This window comes from Ostrinia furnacalis, unplaced genomic scaffold (genome assembly GCF_004193835.3).
Source record: "Ostrinia furnacalis isolate ACB-3 unplaced genomic scaffold, ASM419383v2 OfSCF0283, whole genome shotgun sequence".
Classification (NCBI taxonomy): domain Eukaryota; kingdom Metazoa; phylum Arthropoda; class Insecta; order Lepidoptera; family Crambidae; genus Ostrinia; species Ostrinia furnacalis.
In genome coordinates this window covers 434,056-449,792 of record NW_021130522.1, presented here as the reverse complement: position 1 = coordinate 449,792, position 15,737 = coordinate 434,056, and the positions used below count along the sequence as shown (strand labels likewise).

Below are 15,737 nucleotides of genomic sequence, written 5' to 3'. Positions count from 1 at the left end.
CACCTGTGGAAGATGAGAGATGATTAAAATTAAAGACTAGTGAATCTATGGTCATAGACATTTTAGGGAGTGTAGACCAAATCCATTTGCCTCAGGTACATTAGAGATGGTCGTATTCTTGCAGTGGAGTCAAGTTACAAAATTTAGAATTTTATTTTCTTTATTAGGAAAACACAGCTTACATTACTTATAACACAGGTGGCATACAAAAAATAAGTCTTACACAAACCTAGGCCTAATTAAGTACCTTTTGTTGCAAAAAAATTGAAAAGGTAAATTGAAGACGAAAGTTTTTATGGGGAATCTATCCCTAAAGATGGGGTTACGAAAATCGATTATTTTATTTTGTTCGAATTTTATTTGATTATTAAATTCGAAAGCCAGATAAAGTGGAATACTTTACTCTAAGTAAGATGATGATATTTAATACCTGTTCATAAAATTTGTTATCGAAATGTTTCTTGAACAACAAAGCTCCCAATAGTACCAAGTTTAACTAACTTTCAGTCAAGTTTCAGTATTATCTTTCTAATTTCATACAAATATTTTACGCCTTTCATTTTGAGTGCAAGGTAATCAAATTTATCTGATTCAGGATTCTGTTTTATGTGCAAATGAAATTTTGAAATGTTTTGAATTCATGATACCTTTAGGTGTTTATAAATGGCAGAATTAGGAGAAAAGATATGAGAATATAACGTATATTTAATATCGAAATTCTGATAGCAAAATTGAAATATTTTAGTTAGTACCTATTTCGTACTTAGGAGTACTTTAAAATAATTGATGCCTTTTCTCTTGTCTACTTGAGTTCGACGACTAATTGAGCATGAAAACTTCGTTAAAATAAAAATAGTTACAAAGAGATGGAAAAATAATTAATACTTAATTGCTAAAATTTATCACAGGCACGAAGCAAAATTTCAATCAAAGGATGCATAAAAAAGTTGTAATAATTTATTTCATAGAAATCCATGAATTGGGTTGACTATGCTCGGCGGCACTGAAAATTTCGGGAATCCAGGAAGTGAAACAACATTACTATTTAAAAATGTATTTATTGCTTTTTAAAGTATTCTCCGCGAAATTTGACACATTTTTCCATACACGAAACCAATCATTGAAGCAACCATTGCATTCGGAAGTTTGGGTCTCCAAAATGGCCGTTTTGTAGGCTTCCACAGCTTCTTCAGGTGATGAAAATCTCTGACCACGCAATTTATTCTTTATTTTAGGGAAAGTATAGAAATCATTAGGGCTTAGGTCAGGGCTGTACGGCGGATGGACTAATAATTCTATGTTTTCTTGCTCTAAAAACTCTTTTGTTCAGTGCGCGGTGTGAGAACTCGCATTGTCGTGATGGAGGATGATGCGGCGGTTGCAGTTCTCTTTACGGAGTTCAGAAACGACCTGTGGCAAACAAATGCTAGCATACTAATCTGCATTAACCGTTCTTTGTCCCCCAAGAGGAATAGTCGCAACATGGCCGGTTTTGGAGACAAACGTGGCCACCATTTTTTTTTAGACGCTTGAAATTTGGCATGCAGGTACCTTAGTAAACTTAAAGCTTAGTCACAACAGGATATTGCGAAATTCCAACGGGAACGGGAGTTAGCGGGAAAAAACATTTGTATGAAAAAATCTAAACCGCGTAAGATAGATGAAGGGGGTAAAACGGGATCCACGCGTACGAAGTCGCGGGCGGCCGCTAGTGTAGCTTATAATTCCGTCCATAATGTACATAGGTTGATGATACAATTACGGTATAGATCATTATGGACCCTGTTGGGCGTTGCTATTTGATGGCAGTGTAGAGATGATAGCTATGGTGAGATAGATGGTAGCTAATCTAACCAAACACAAAGTGAATGTTATCTTGGATTGGTGTCAACAACTCAAAGAGAATCTCATTCACCTACCACTAGAACACCAAGTCAAGTATCTATGTGTAGATGTCGCAGTCGGATTGTATAATCCGCCGTTTTACATTACCACTAGGCATTTTACATTACAGCTCTGTTTTGTAATACGGCGGTTCAACGTTTAGGCGGATTGTCATTGCGATACGTTCTTCAATACGGCGGCCCACGTTTAGCCGCATCGTACTACTATTTAGATTGTAGGGTGACAATACTTACAAAATAAAACAATGTTTAATGAAAATAAATTTTAATTTTAATAAGACAAATTTCTTCTCACGATATTCCTTAGTAATTAAGTAACAATTATTACTGTAAGTAAGTAAATTATATATTTGGCTTTAGTCATTTTTAAACATAATGAGTAATCACAAGGTACAAACATCTTGAAATAAAAGATATCTCAAAACAATTAAACTTTTCTAAACATTTTAAGAAATGATAATATCCGGCTTCAGTCTTTTTGCACCAATAAATAATATTTAGTAGGATTCCGCCGAACACCAGAATCCATAGCCACTTTAGCGGTTTTGATAACCTCCAAAACTCGGTCCCTTGTCCACGGTTTTCTGACTGTTCCACATTGTGATGAATAGAAATTATTCAATTGCAAGTTAAAATTGTTCTTAAACTCACTGTCGACACACATATTTATAACGATTTCTTTGTTAGATTCAGAAATAACTCCGTAATTTAGCAACACATTTTCTGCATCCGACGCCATTGTTGTTGTTATGTCAGGCAGCGCCACGGTATTGAAAATGGGAACTAAAAACTGTCAAAGCGGCGGGTAATGACACGCTGATTTACATTGCGGCTAGCCGTATTGAAGAACGTTTGGCGCCGAATACATTCCGGCGGATTTTCATTCAGCCGTATTCAATCCGCCTAAACGTTAAGCCGCCGTATTACAAAACAGAGCTGTAATGTAAAATGTCTAGTGGTAATGTAAAACGGCGGATTATACAATCCGACTGCGACATAGATACAACATTCGTCGGAAAATAAACATAACATATTATATAACAACATAATATATTCATACATAATGAAAGAGTCAATAGCTGTGACAGATAACGGCGGCAGTCTCTGTCAGCGATACTCCATTCCGATTGATGGCTGTAGGGGTTTGTCCAAGTGCTGAGGGCACACTAGGGAAACGAGATTTCCTTAATATGTATTAAACAACTGCCCAAGTAGAATATAATTTGCCTTCATTGTTTTGCGTCTTCATTGTCGATGGGACTGACATGTTTTTAGACAAAAGTCCCAAAATAAAGACAGATAAAAAAATATAATTATTTTGACATCACTTTTATTCTCTACAAACACTGTAGCCTGATAAAGTTGATCTAGAAAAGAAATTACACAATCTCAATGACTTGCAAGCTTTTCGAACTCCATCTAGGTACTTTATTAAAGTGCAAAACGCTCTCAACCTCCCCGCCTCGTGCTAGGTTATTCAAAAAGCCTTACCTAAGTGTAGCCTAAGCCTAAATGCGTGTGGAAAGGGAAACGCTCATTACTATTCAGCAGGCGCCCAATACCCGCGAGTGACTTGTCTGAATCCATTACTTAGGCGCACCTGCTGCTTATATTCCCCCTATTGCCACTTATCACTGTATTCGCCACTATCACGCCAATATCAACTGATTTGGGATTTTTCGACTGGAAATTGAAAAAGAAATCGATATCAGTCCAGCCCCTCTAGACAAAACGCACTTTTTGATCGAATCGAAAATCGAATTCGTCAAAACTCCATACAAAAAAGGGGCTTTTCGACCACTTTTCGACTGGTTTGCGATTATAATTTGCACCCACTGGGTATTATACAGACAGATCACTACTTATAAGGCCCCCAGACACGACTGAGTTACACCATTTTACTTTGACTTTAACAAACGTCAAAAATCTGTCAACCGGTGTTTTTTGTATGGAGTTTGACAGGTTTTTGACGTTTGTCAAAGTTAAAGTAAGATGGTGCAACTTAGCCTAACGCTCGTATTTACAAACATTACTATGAGGTCTCACAGTGCGCGTGGACACACAGGGTGACACACGAACCAATCACAGAGCTCTATTCAACGCTGTGCGTTCGATTTGCTGCTTCACTTAAGGCCGGGTAACAGAGAAAATGGCGAAAATGAGGTTTTCATTTTTCATTTTTGAGGTACTAAACAGTAAAATTGTNGCGAAATACCTACTTTAGACGAAATACCAAGCCTTAAGACTAGCGGCCGCCCGCGACTTCGTACGCGTGGATCCCATTTTACCCCCTTCATCTATCTTACGCGGTTTAGATTTTTTCATACAAATGTTTTTTCCCGCTAACTCCCGTTCCCGTTGGAATTTCGCAATATCCTGTTGTAACTAAGCTTCAAGTTTACTAAGAGACCTTCATGTCAGATTTCAAGCGTCTAAGAACTTAAGCGGTTTAGATTTTTCATACAAAAGGATTTTCCCGGTAATTCCTGTTCCTGTGGGAATTTCGGGAATTCTTTTCTTAGTGCACCTCTACGGTACCTAAGCTACGTCCCTTATAAATGTCAAATGCCTACGTTTAGCCGTTTAGGCTGTGCGTGGGTATGTCAGTGAGTCAGTCATACAAAAGGAATTTCCCGCTAATTCCAGTTCCCGTGGGAATTTTGCAATATCCTGTTGTAACTAAGCTTTAAGTTTACTAATGTACCTGCATGCCAAATTTCAAGCGTCTAACTTACGCGGTTTAGATATTTTCATACAAATGTTTTTTCCCGCTAACTCCCGTTCCCGTGAGAATTTTGCAATATCCTGTTGTAACTAAGCTTTAAATTTACTAAGGTATCTGCATGTCAAATTTCAAGCGTCTATGTTACGTGGCTTAGATTTTTTCATACAAATGTTTTTTCTCGCTTATTCCCGTTCCCGTAGGAATTTTGCAATATCCTGTTATAACTAAGCTTTAAGTTTACTAAGGTACCTGCTTGCTAAATTTCAAGCGTCTAACTTAAGTGGTTTAGATTTTTCATACAAAAGGATTTTCCCGCTAATGCCCGTTCCCGTGGGAATTCCTAAGTATCCTATAACCTGCCCAGGAGTATGAAGCATAATTGTACCAAGTTTCGTTAAAATCCGTCGAGTAGTTTTTGTTTCTATAAGGAACATACAGACAGACAGACAGACAGACAGACAGACAAAAATTTTACTGATTGCATTTTTGGCATCAGTATCGATCACTAATCACCCCCTGATAGTAATTTTGAAAATATATTTCATGTACAGAATTGACCTCTCTACAGATTTATTATAAGTATAGATATTGTTGACTTAATTACAAAATATTCAAGCCAGACCCAGGCTTCATAAATAACTAAAGCAACCAGCTAAAAAAAGTAATGAACAAAAGTTTTTGAAAAGTATCCCCGGAGGACTAACGGTGCTAAAGTTGAGGCAAAATATTAATTTTACTTTGACACTTTCTAATTAGATGGTTCAACACTGATAATGGTCGGCGCAAGTTCATCAATCTATATTGGAACGGACGATCATAAAAAAATATTACGATGAATCACAGTTTACTTCAAAACAAACCATTCTCTTTTTCTACTATCGTAGAACCAAATCTATCAATCTTGAAAAGTTCCAATCAAACTGAGAACGGATCTTAAATAAGATTTTTACATTTTGTTTTTCATTTTTCATGGAAAAATATTGTTATTTGATGCTTTAGTTAAATAAAATTGTACTTATCATTGACATTCACATGATATGTATGGTTATTGTAATATAGCTTAATTACGTTTCCTTGAATATTTATTTGTTATAAGCTCATAAAAATTCATAAAACTCATTTATTTTTGCAAATAGGCTTTTAAAAAGCACTTTTTACACGTCCCAATATTAACCCTACCACTGCTTCGGGACAATAAATGACTACAGCTACAGCTACTACAGTTGACAACCGATTGATATTAGTTACACACGATTACAAATATGAATAGGATTAATTTTCTGTTCCAGCTCTACCTCTTCGACCACAAGGATAGCATCACCATTCTGGACAGCTCCATCACTCTCTCGGCGTCCACATTCTACGACGTCAACGTGGAGGTGTGGGCGATCGACAGCTCCGACAACGTGAAGGATCTGCCTATTGGCAGCAGGAAGTGCTTGTTGAACAACGTGAGTTAATTTGGTTAATGTAGTGATCTTTTTTTATCCACAACGAGGAAGCTCTTGGCCTGTATCTCACCTGATGGTAAGTGACGATCAGGCCGAACGTGGAAGCGAGCTTCCCCCGGAATCCTCAACCACGGAGGAACTGGCTATCTTACCTCTAACTAGATCGACGACAATGGGAACATAATAAAGTCACTGGAATAAAGACTAGAAATAGTGTCTCTAAGAGTTGGTGCATAATCTTTTTCTTAAAGGTTTTAAACCTTTGTTTGTCACCTGTCATCCGCTTTGCAATGGAGGGAAGTCGAACCTTAATTTCGAACTCCTCCTATGTTCTTCTGATTAATTTCGTTGCGGGTCCAATGACAGTTTAACTTTCCCCCGGGACAAACTTGACCTTCATTGGTTGGGTTTTTGTGGCGGTCAAGCTGTAGATCCTGGCTACACAGGAGTTGCAGTGGTGGGAACGAGAGGTGGGAATAGTCCCGTTTATCTTACCTCTAACTGCCGGAACACAACAATGCTGTTAACATCGTTGTTTTGGCGACAGACTATTAAATATCTCTATCTATCTGTTATGCTTTGAGGCATCCTACAATGCGTTCGCCAAAACTTGGTCTATAAAATAGGAAATTATATTTTAAGGTCAGGTATTCCTGCAAAAGTAGGCACCTAGGGCTGTTGCGACTGCGCGCAAAATTTTAACGTCTTTTTAGGCAGTATAGAGCCGATGATGTAAAAAATATAGCAGTAAATAGATGGATAAAAAGTCTGAGAACGTAGGTAGGTACTTAGGTAGCGTTCCTTGGGTGAGATTTACTGCCGAAGTATGTCATAGACTGAAATTAATGATGATTTAATGTACACTTCTTTTCATACCTATCTTCTTCAGTAGCTCTAGAGTTTAAATAATAGTTTAATGTTCTTAAATAATTTGAAAAACGTTCAACAAAATCATATTTATGATTTAAAAAGATAATTTCAACAGCTACATACAAAAAAGTCCACAAGTTTTTATCTCACTCCGGTTCCACTCTAAACAAGTGACTGCGGACCGCAAAACATGTGCCGTTTTGAAGCTCCGCTGGGATGGAAATGCTGCAGTATAAATTGAAAACAGCGGGCGAGCCAATCGTAAGGACGGTGTTATACTGCATCCAAGGTATAACTTAAAATTAACGGTATTATTTAAAATTTGATATACAACAACTACAAAATATTCTACAGTATTTAGGGTTAGTTCAGAATCATAATCAGAATCATCAGTTCTTCTTTTTCTTCCTCGGTCCCTCACTGATGAGGATCGCGACCACACATAGTGTTCCTCCACAGACTGCGGTCATAAGCTGTGTGGACCGCACGATGCAAACTTCCGCCCATCGTCTTCCTCACCGGTTCCTCAAGGGTTAGTTCTAAACGTAGGTAAACAATGCAAGTTAATATGGATGATGTTAGATTTTTTTCAACAGTCTCTTAGTCATCATTCATACTCGTATCTGTTAAACGTCTGTCTAACGCCACTTTGATCGAGTCACAATAATGTGCAAAACTTCATAGTTTGTTTATTTATTCATAGTTTCATATTTTAGTTTTCATTTTACTCATGTACAAGTGAATACTTACTACAAAAGTTAACTGTTTACTAGATTTTATGTATATTTTTATAGCTTATCGACTCTACTAGTGTAGTGTAGCCATTCCAGCTGTCAGTTGAGTTGTGTTGCGCCACAAAAAGTCGGGATTTAGCGAGTGAAGCCATTTTCAGGCCGAAGAAAAAGCGTAATCGTTTCCCGAAGCATTTTATTAGCCAATTGAAAATATTTTGCGGGCATTATGCATTCCATGAACGGTTAAGGGTGATCTAAAAGTATTGTCACATAAAAATGCCATGGAAAATGTCAAATGAAAAAAAGAAATCACTATAAAAAACCAATTTTGATGAATAAACCTTAACCTTAATCAATCCAGGAATTCTCAAGTAATAAATTTAATTATACATTTAATTTAACGAATATACTCTTAATTTTTTTTAAAACAGATAAATACCTAGGTCTGAAATGTTCAGTTCTGGAAATTAATTAATCCATAAGCCCAACCCGTCGCATGAGACAGCCAGCCTCGTTTTCTATTATGCCTGGATTGGCTTGTACTTGATAGGTTAATACCACGACAATGTCACGGCCTCAAACAAAGGAGCCTTGTGTTACTTAGAGGAGGGTACACAAAGTGTTTCCCAGAATCTCTCAGCCAATTTTAAAGCGACACTTCCGCGTTTGAATCAAACGGATCTCGACGGACCGATTGGGTTTAACGTGATTTACCGCACCACTGCGCTATCAAGTGTCAATACACACAATGTCACTTTATACTAATCCGTGCAAATCAAATACAGTGTAGGCATTGGACAGAGCGATATTCGCGTAACATCTGCCGCCCCGTCCGAGCTAAACCGAATATTCGCGGTCCATTTGCTCGGAAATTACAGAGTTGCAGGTGTTACTCGCACAGACTCGAGTGGAAATTAATTATTTCTGAGTCGTTCTTAAGTTGATGTTTTTTTACTTACAGCAAACTAGGTTTCTAATTTGATGACCCTGCCCTGGTGCAAAAAAGTTTAGATTTTACCAAGTCATAATTTATAACCATTTTAAATCCTGCATTATTATCAAATGAATTGCCATGATGAAATTCATGTTAGTTACTTTTTTATTCGTATTCCAAAGGTGGAAGAGTTATGAACTAGATCAATACGAGATTCATCTAATCTAATATTTTATATTAACATGAGTGAATTTTAAAATGGGCTTGTAGGCAAACCTGTTGAGGCTGACCTGTCATACATAATTTACTATCTAATTACAACTGCGACGTAGGCTTGAAATAAGTATTTTGTGTTTATTTAGTACTTTCATGGCAAAATGTGTGTGCTTTTTTAACAAATTGTATTGTTATTTTTCAGGAAAATAATATTTTTGATTTCTATCAAGGATGCCTGACTGTGGCGATATTTCAGAAAGTTGTTGACAGTTGTCGATGTGTACCTTTCAACTACACTTGTAAGTATTATATTTTTAAAGACTCTCATTTAGCAAAAGTGCAGTTTCTGTTGAAAATGTTAAATAATCCAATATTTACTTCCATTACAACTTCACTCCAAGCTAAAATGCAAATTTCTTTCTTTCCATTCCAGCTGAAGAGTTACAAGTGGCGATTACAACTAAATGTACTTGGGACAGACTTTTTTGCGTTCATAGTACTTTAGGTAAGAAAATGTATTTTCTTTTTACATGACAGCTAGTCTGAAAAACTGAAAGTGGCGCTTATTCTGAAAATAATTTTACATTGGCCATCAGATATTATTTGGTTCTATTTTCTCTAGTTTCTTTTTACAAATTAAGAGCTGGTAATAATTGTAGGTACATTTCATTTCATTATCTCTGGAAATAAGCCGAAATAAGTAAGTGATGTAAATAAGTAGCTTACCTTAGTTAGGTAAAGGTTAAGTCCTTTATTTTTCCATTTCAGAAATTCTGAGAAATAATTTACTAAACTTGTTCTTAAATAATAAAACTTCAATTTTATCTAGCTAATAAGAATCCTACTACCTATCTAGAGTATTAATTTTTTAATGTTGAATAACTGACGTATACTCGTTCAGATTCACTTAGTTCAGTACCTCTAGTAGGAAAAACTTTCGAGTTCGTTTCGTTGCGTATTCAAAGTGTCATCGAAAAATTTTGTATGAAAAATTAAACAGCGCCCCCTAGGGCGGCTATAATATAGGGGGCGCTGTTTAATTTTTCATACAAAATTTTTCGATGACACTTTGAATACGCAACGAAACGAACTCGAAAGTTTTTCCTACTAGAGGTACAGATTTTATATACATACTAGCTGACCCGGNATTAAAGCGGAACAAAGTTCGCCGGGTCAGCTAGCGCGCTAGTATTGTATACAGGGTGTTAGGTAAATGGGTATATGAGCCGACACTAGCCCATGTTAACATGGTCATATAAATGGTATGGTGAAGTCAGAAAATTGATATCTTCATTTTAATTATTTTAATTTTCAAAGAAATCCGATTTTATAAAATTTATTTTGTATGAAAATTTAAAAAATTAAAATGATGATATTAAATTTCTGACTTCACCATACCATTTATATGACCATGTTAACATGGGCTAGTGTCGGCTCATATACCCATTTACCTAACACCCTGTATACAATACTAGCGCGCTAGCTGACCCGGCGAACTTTGTTCCGCTTTAATGGCAATAAATAAGCAGACTTTTTTTTTATTTCGAACGGGATAAAAAGTATCCTATGTCCTTCTCCTGGCTCTAAACTACCTCCCTGACAATTTTCAGCTAAATCGGTTGAGCCGTTCTTGAGTTATAAGTGGTGTAACTAACACGACTTTCTTTTATATATATAGAAGATAATTTAGGCATTAGCGCTTAGCAGAATAATAATATTTTCCAGAGGTAGTGTAGCGCTATACCTAAGTGTGTTTTTTTAGAATCGGTCAGGCAATATAATACGAATTTGTCACACCTACAGACTAGCAATGCCAATTAAAAGAGTTGAATAACTTTTTATGCTAATACTAGTTATAGATAATAAATTGGTGTTCTTTTATTAATTTTTCAGTAACAATGATATCCACGCTCAAAGACCTTACAGCTGAAAGTGGATGCTACCAAAAGTGCGACTACGTCGAGTACGAAACGAACGTGAAATACGTCAGACGGGAGAAGGAAAGCGCGTAAGTGTATTTAAATTATTTATGGTTGGGATAACATTGTTACTGAAAATTGAGCAGCTACAGTATAAATTCGTACTGATGACCCTTCTGAGAACTGTGTGCCTACCATGAGTTTACGTTAGGTGAGCTCGCTAGCGAATACGTCAAAAATTTATATGAAGATTTTATTTCTTGAAAGTAGCCGCTAGGGGCGCTGCACAATATGTCATACATTTAAATAAATATAATAATAATAAATAAATCGTTGGACAATTTCACACAGCGCCAGTTAGCCCCAAAGTAAGCAACTCAATGCTTGTGTTATGGGTGCTAGCTTAACGGATATACTACTTATATACTTTTTATTATTAAAAACATACATATTATACATATTTACACCCAGACCCGTCACAGAAATTAAAATTCATCATTTCAATTTCTGCCCGGCCGGGAATCTTAATTTAAATGTCATTTTTTTACGCAGTCGCTGGCGAGCACACCTAACGTGAACTCATGGTAGGCACACTGGGCGTTCCGCTCAGAAAATATTGGAATGGACATCTATTTTTTTTATCTAAAAAATAACACATTCGAATATCGATGGTATTTTTTCCCAGCTTACATCTCACTTATCTTTAACAAATACACATAAAAATATTAAAAGTTATTTTGATATTAAAAGCACTTAAGAAACATAATTTTAAAGAAGACGTAATAAGCAATGAGAAACATTAAACTATACTGTGTGCTTACCGTGAGTTTACGTTAGGTGTGCTCGCTAGCGAATAGGTACGTCAATAAAATCTATGATGATTTTACATCTCGAAAGTAGCCGCTAGGGGCGCTACACAATATGTCATACATTTAATGTCTTATTTTTACGCAGTCGCTAACGAGCACACCTAACGTAAACTCATGGTAAGCACACTGGTGAAATAATAAATGCTTTTTACTTTAAATCTCAAATAACTCATTAAATCAACAGTGTCGCTAATGAGAATTAAATTCTGTATGGCGATACATTTTCCACTTTTCACGTAAATCATAAAGTAATAGACCTATAATTCGTACAATATTGTGCAAGTATAATGATATCAGTGGAAATAAATCGTACTCTTTTAAGGTCCGTTACCAAAATCAATGCTTTCAACGTTTCATTGTAACATTTCATAATATTTAGACTACCATCCATCATTTCACGTTTGAATACCGTTTCCACAGAATTGGGCGGCTATTATAATAAGTTGAAGTCAAGTCAGAGTACTCGTAAGCCTTCTTTCAGGTCGTCAAGCCACTACAGCTGGTTTCTGGTACATTTCGCCGATAACTCTTGCATGAAGTATCGGCGGGAGGTGCTTTACTCGTGGGACCAAATGCTAGGTATTTTCACTGTACCTAGTGTCAGTTATGTTTTTGTATTTTTATTTTTCTCTTCTTTTATTTGTTCATTTTTTCATGTTTGTTTTCATGTCAAATAAAGGTTTTTCTATTTCTATTTCTAGTGTAAATACGAAGGTATAAGTAATAATATAAATTAGTAGCTTTTACTCACGGCTTCGCCTGCGTGAAATTTAGCTTGTCGCAGATCGTTGTAAATCCTATATTATTCAGATGTAATATACTGTAAAGTCTAATCAAATTCTGTATCTTCTTTACCAATAGAGTAGCTATGCTTACATCTACCAAAAAGTTTGCGTCAACTGTAATTGAACATTGAAACCCGGCGACAGATATTTATTTATTTTCTTTATTAGGAAAACATACAGCTTATAATATTATGATACAAGTAGAATAAAATAATAAGTCTTACACAAGCCTATGAGTGATATCTATCTATATAAATAAAAATGAATTGATGTTCGTTAGTCTGATTAAAACTCGAGAACGGTTGGGCCGATTAAGCGGATTTTGGTTTTAAAATGTTTGTCGTAGTCCAGGGTAGGTCTAAACGGTGAGCAAATAAGGAAAAATTGCGATGGTTTATTTATTGCCTTTAAGGCGGAACAGAGTTCGCCGGGTCAGCTAGTAAGATATAATTATGTTTGGTTTTATGAACATTATCGTTTTGTATTTTCCAGCAAACCTCGGAGGGATATTCGGCCTCTGCGTGGGCGGGTCCATCATCAGCATCATAGAGCTGCTGTGTTTCATCATCGACCTCGCCTACTGCGTGATCATCACCAAGAAGGAATCTCGCAAGAGAAAGCTGAAGAAGGAAGAGTTTGCATCCAAATTGTCCTTTAAATTCACGAACGGTAGTAAAAAACTTTCCTTTAGTCATTAATTCGTTTGCTCGTTTCAGCCGAATAACGTCCACTGTTTTACAAAGGTCTTCCCCAAAGACCAGTCCTGCAGTCTGACCAGCCGCCCGCATCCAGGCACCTCCTGCGACCTTCACCAAATCGTCGGTCCACCTAGTCATAAATTCACACGAAATCAAAATATTATATTTAGATCGGTAACAAGTTTGTGTAGGGTTCAGTTTGCACGCCTTTGAAATTCAATTTCTTTATTAGGTTATTGGCCCTTTCAATGTGCCGTACGTCCCTTTAAAGTACGTTCCCTTAGTGAGGCTTTGTTTGTGTAAATAATCTTAGATATGAAATAACGAGCTAGACAGGTAAAGTCCATTCACCCTCATCATTAAAATACTACTTCACTATAATGTAAGTACACTTTTCTCATAAGTTTTTCATTTAATAAGAACACTTATTTTTAATAGAATTTTAGAAATAAATAGTTTTAGCAAGTTTGAACTCATTCTACTGATGCATATTACATTTTAAAAATCATATGGCAGACACGCTTACGTAAATGCTTTAGCGAAAACTTAATATGTAGAGCTTTGAGTTATTTGCAAAATCTGACTTTAAACGTGAAGTTATACGACAGTGTGTCGCCTGATAAGACCTTGGTCTAATTAAACTTTGACAATTAGTTCATTGAACTGTAAATAATTACTGCTCAGTAGTCAATGAAAGCATGCCCAACTAGAGCGTCATTAATCTACCGTACATTATGTTTACTTAGTTGAGGGGATACCATGTTATTACCAAAGTTGGAACTTGGCTCCTCGTCAACGTTACTAAGTTATAAGTCAGACAGAAATGTTCAGTCTGGTAGTTTGTCTTGCGGTAGTGGCAAGGGGGCATCTTATACAGAGTTTATGAACATGAAACTTCAAGTTCGAGCTAAAGTTAACAAAAAAAACTGTTTTTCAATAATAAAGCACTCACTAACGACTAGATATTAAATAACGTTAAACTTAGATATTGTCACGTAGGATTTAACAGACTAAACCAATATCAATACGTGTAACCAAGTTAGATGAGCACGTAAATACACAGGGATCGAATTTAATGAGGACTATTTTAAGCTCTCTTAGGCTGAGTTGCACCACCTAACTTTAAAGGTAACAATGACGATAACCGGTGTTTTTTGTATGGAGTTTGACAGCTTTTTGAAGTTTGTCAAAGTAAAAGTAAGATGGTGCCACCTAGCCTAAAACGTGCGAATGAAGACTCATTTTCATGATATACATTTATACCGCTGTCGCTTACAAAACCTTGGCAACGATGAACGGTCCTGCGCTGCCCGCAACCTTTACCAGATCGTCGGTCCACCTAGTAGGAGGCCTGCCCACGCTACGTCTTGCAGCCCGTGGTCGCCACTCGAAACTTTCCTGCCCCAACGGCCATCGTCTCTACGAGCTATGTGCCCCGCCCACTGCCACTTGATTTTAGCAATTCTGCAAGCTATGTCGGTTACTTTGGTTCTCCTGCGGATCTCCTCATTTCTGATTTGATCACGCCACCAGTTAGTAGTTACTGCTAATTATTTTTAGTTCAACGGCTAGCTTCAGCTAGTAATAATATTGCCTATTGTTATGAAAATAGGTATTATTTCCGTATTATTACGTGAACCAATCAACTTCTTTACTTCAAAAGATAATTTCATTCTTTTTTAACCGACTTCAACAAAAGGACGAGTTTCTCAAGTTGGTTGGTATGTGTTTTTATTAAAAGCAAGTTTGGCAGTAATCTAATGCAGAAATGGTAATATAAATTCATTTTTGATCTCATAGTATTTTGAAAATATGACGGCTACTCGTAGTTTAATATTTGCAATGTGTACTAGTTAATAATATGTCTAGAAGGTACTTTGATGAAAATATTTATGAAATAATGTATTCAGTTTCAAATTAGGTGTCAGAAACGATAGAAAATTTATCGCTTAAAGTTAGAAATATTAAATTATTTGATACTAAACTAATATCAAATATGCAGATAGCAATAGATCAAAATTTATTTGACATATTTTCAACATACATTCAATCTACAAGTATCATTTCATAAGATTTAAAAAAATTTATCCATAAGTGACGTGTAATATTAAGCATTTAGATGCCAGCTAACTATTCAGAAATGATCGACATAATACCTATTTTCGTTCTAGTTGAACTGTGTACCTACCATGAGTTTACGTTAGGTGTGCTCGCTAGCGAGTACGTCAAAAATCTCTATGAAGAAAGTAGCCGCTAGGGGCGCTGCACAATATGTCATACAATTAATGTCATTTTTTACGTAGTCGCACACTGACCTTGTTCAGACATAACTGTAGCACATTTATCATGATTAATAGAAAAAAATGTGTATCTCAGTAAAGTGACAGTGGACCGGCTAAATAGGTGACAGAATTGATGAATCACCATTTATTATAAACAACATGGCTCTAAGTGGAGGCACTGTCTTGATAGTGGTCGGCATGGCTCTCCTTGGGGAGGCTTGCGTCGAGCTGTCCATGCCATTGTATGAAATAAATGATTAACGTATTAGTTTTAAACCTTGGAGTATATTTTATTATCATCTTCTTACTATACTTAATCCTACTAATACATATTATAAATGCGAAAGTTT

General features: G+C 36.2%; 1 protein-coding gene across 1 annotated transcript; it reads left to right on the top strand.

Moving 5' to 3' along the window:
• Positions 1-9,057: 9,057 nt before the first annotated feature.
• LOC114358437 (uncharacterized) lies at positions 9,058-13,131 on the top strand. Its single transcript, XM_028312409.1, is given in 6 exon segments — positions 9,058-9,133; positions 9,268-9,339; positions 10,728-10,848; positions 12,104-12,201; positions 12,900-13,076; positions 13,124-13,131. Coding segments are annotated over 4 exon segments (399 nt in total). The 5' UTR covers positions 9,058-9,133; positions 9,268-9,339; positions 10,728-10,732.
• Positions 13,132-15,737: the final 2,606 nt, after the last annotated feature.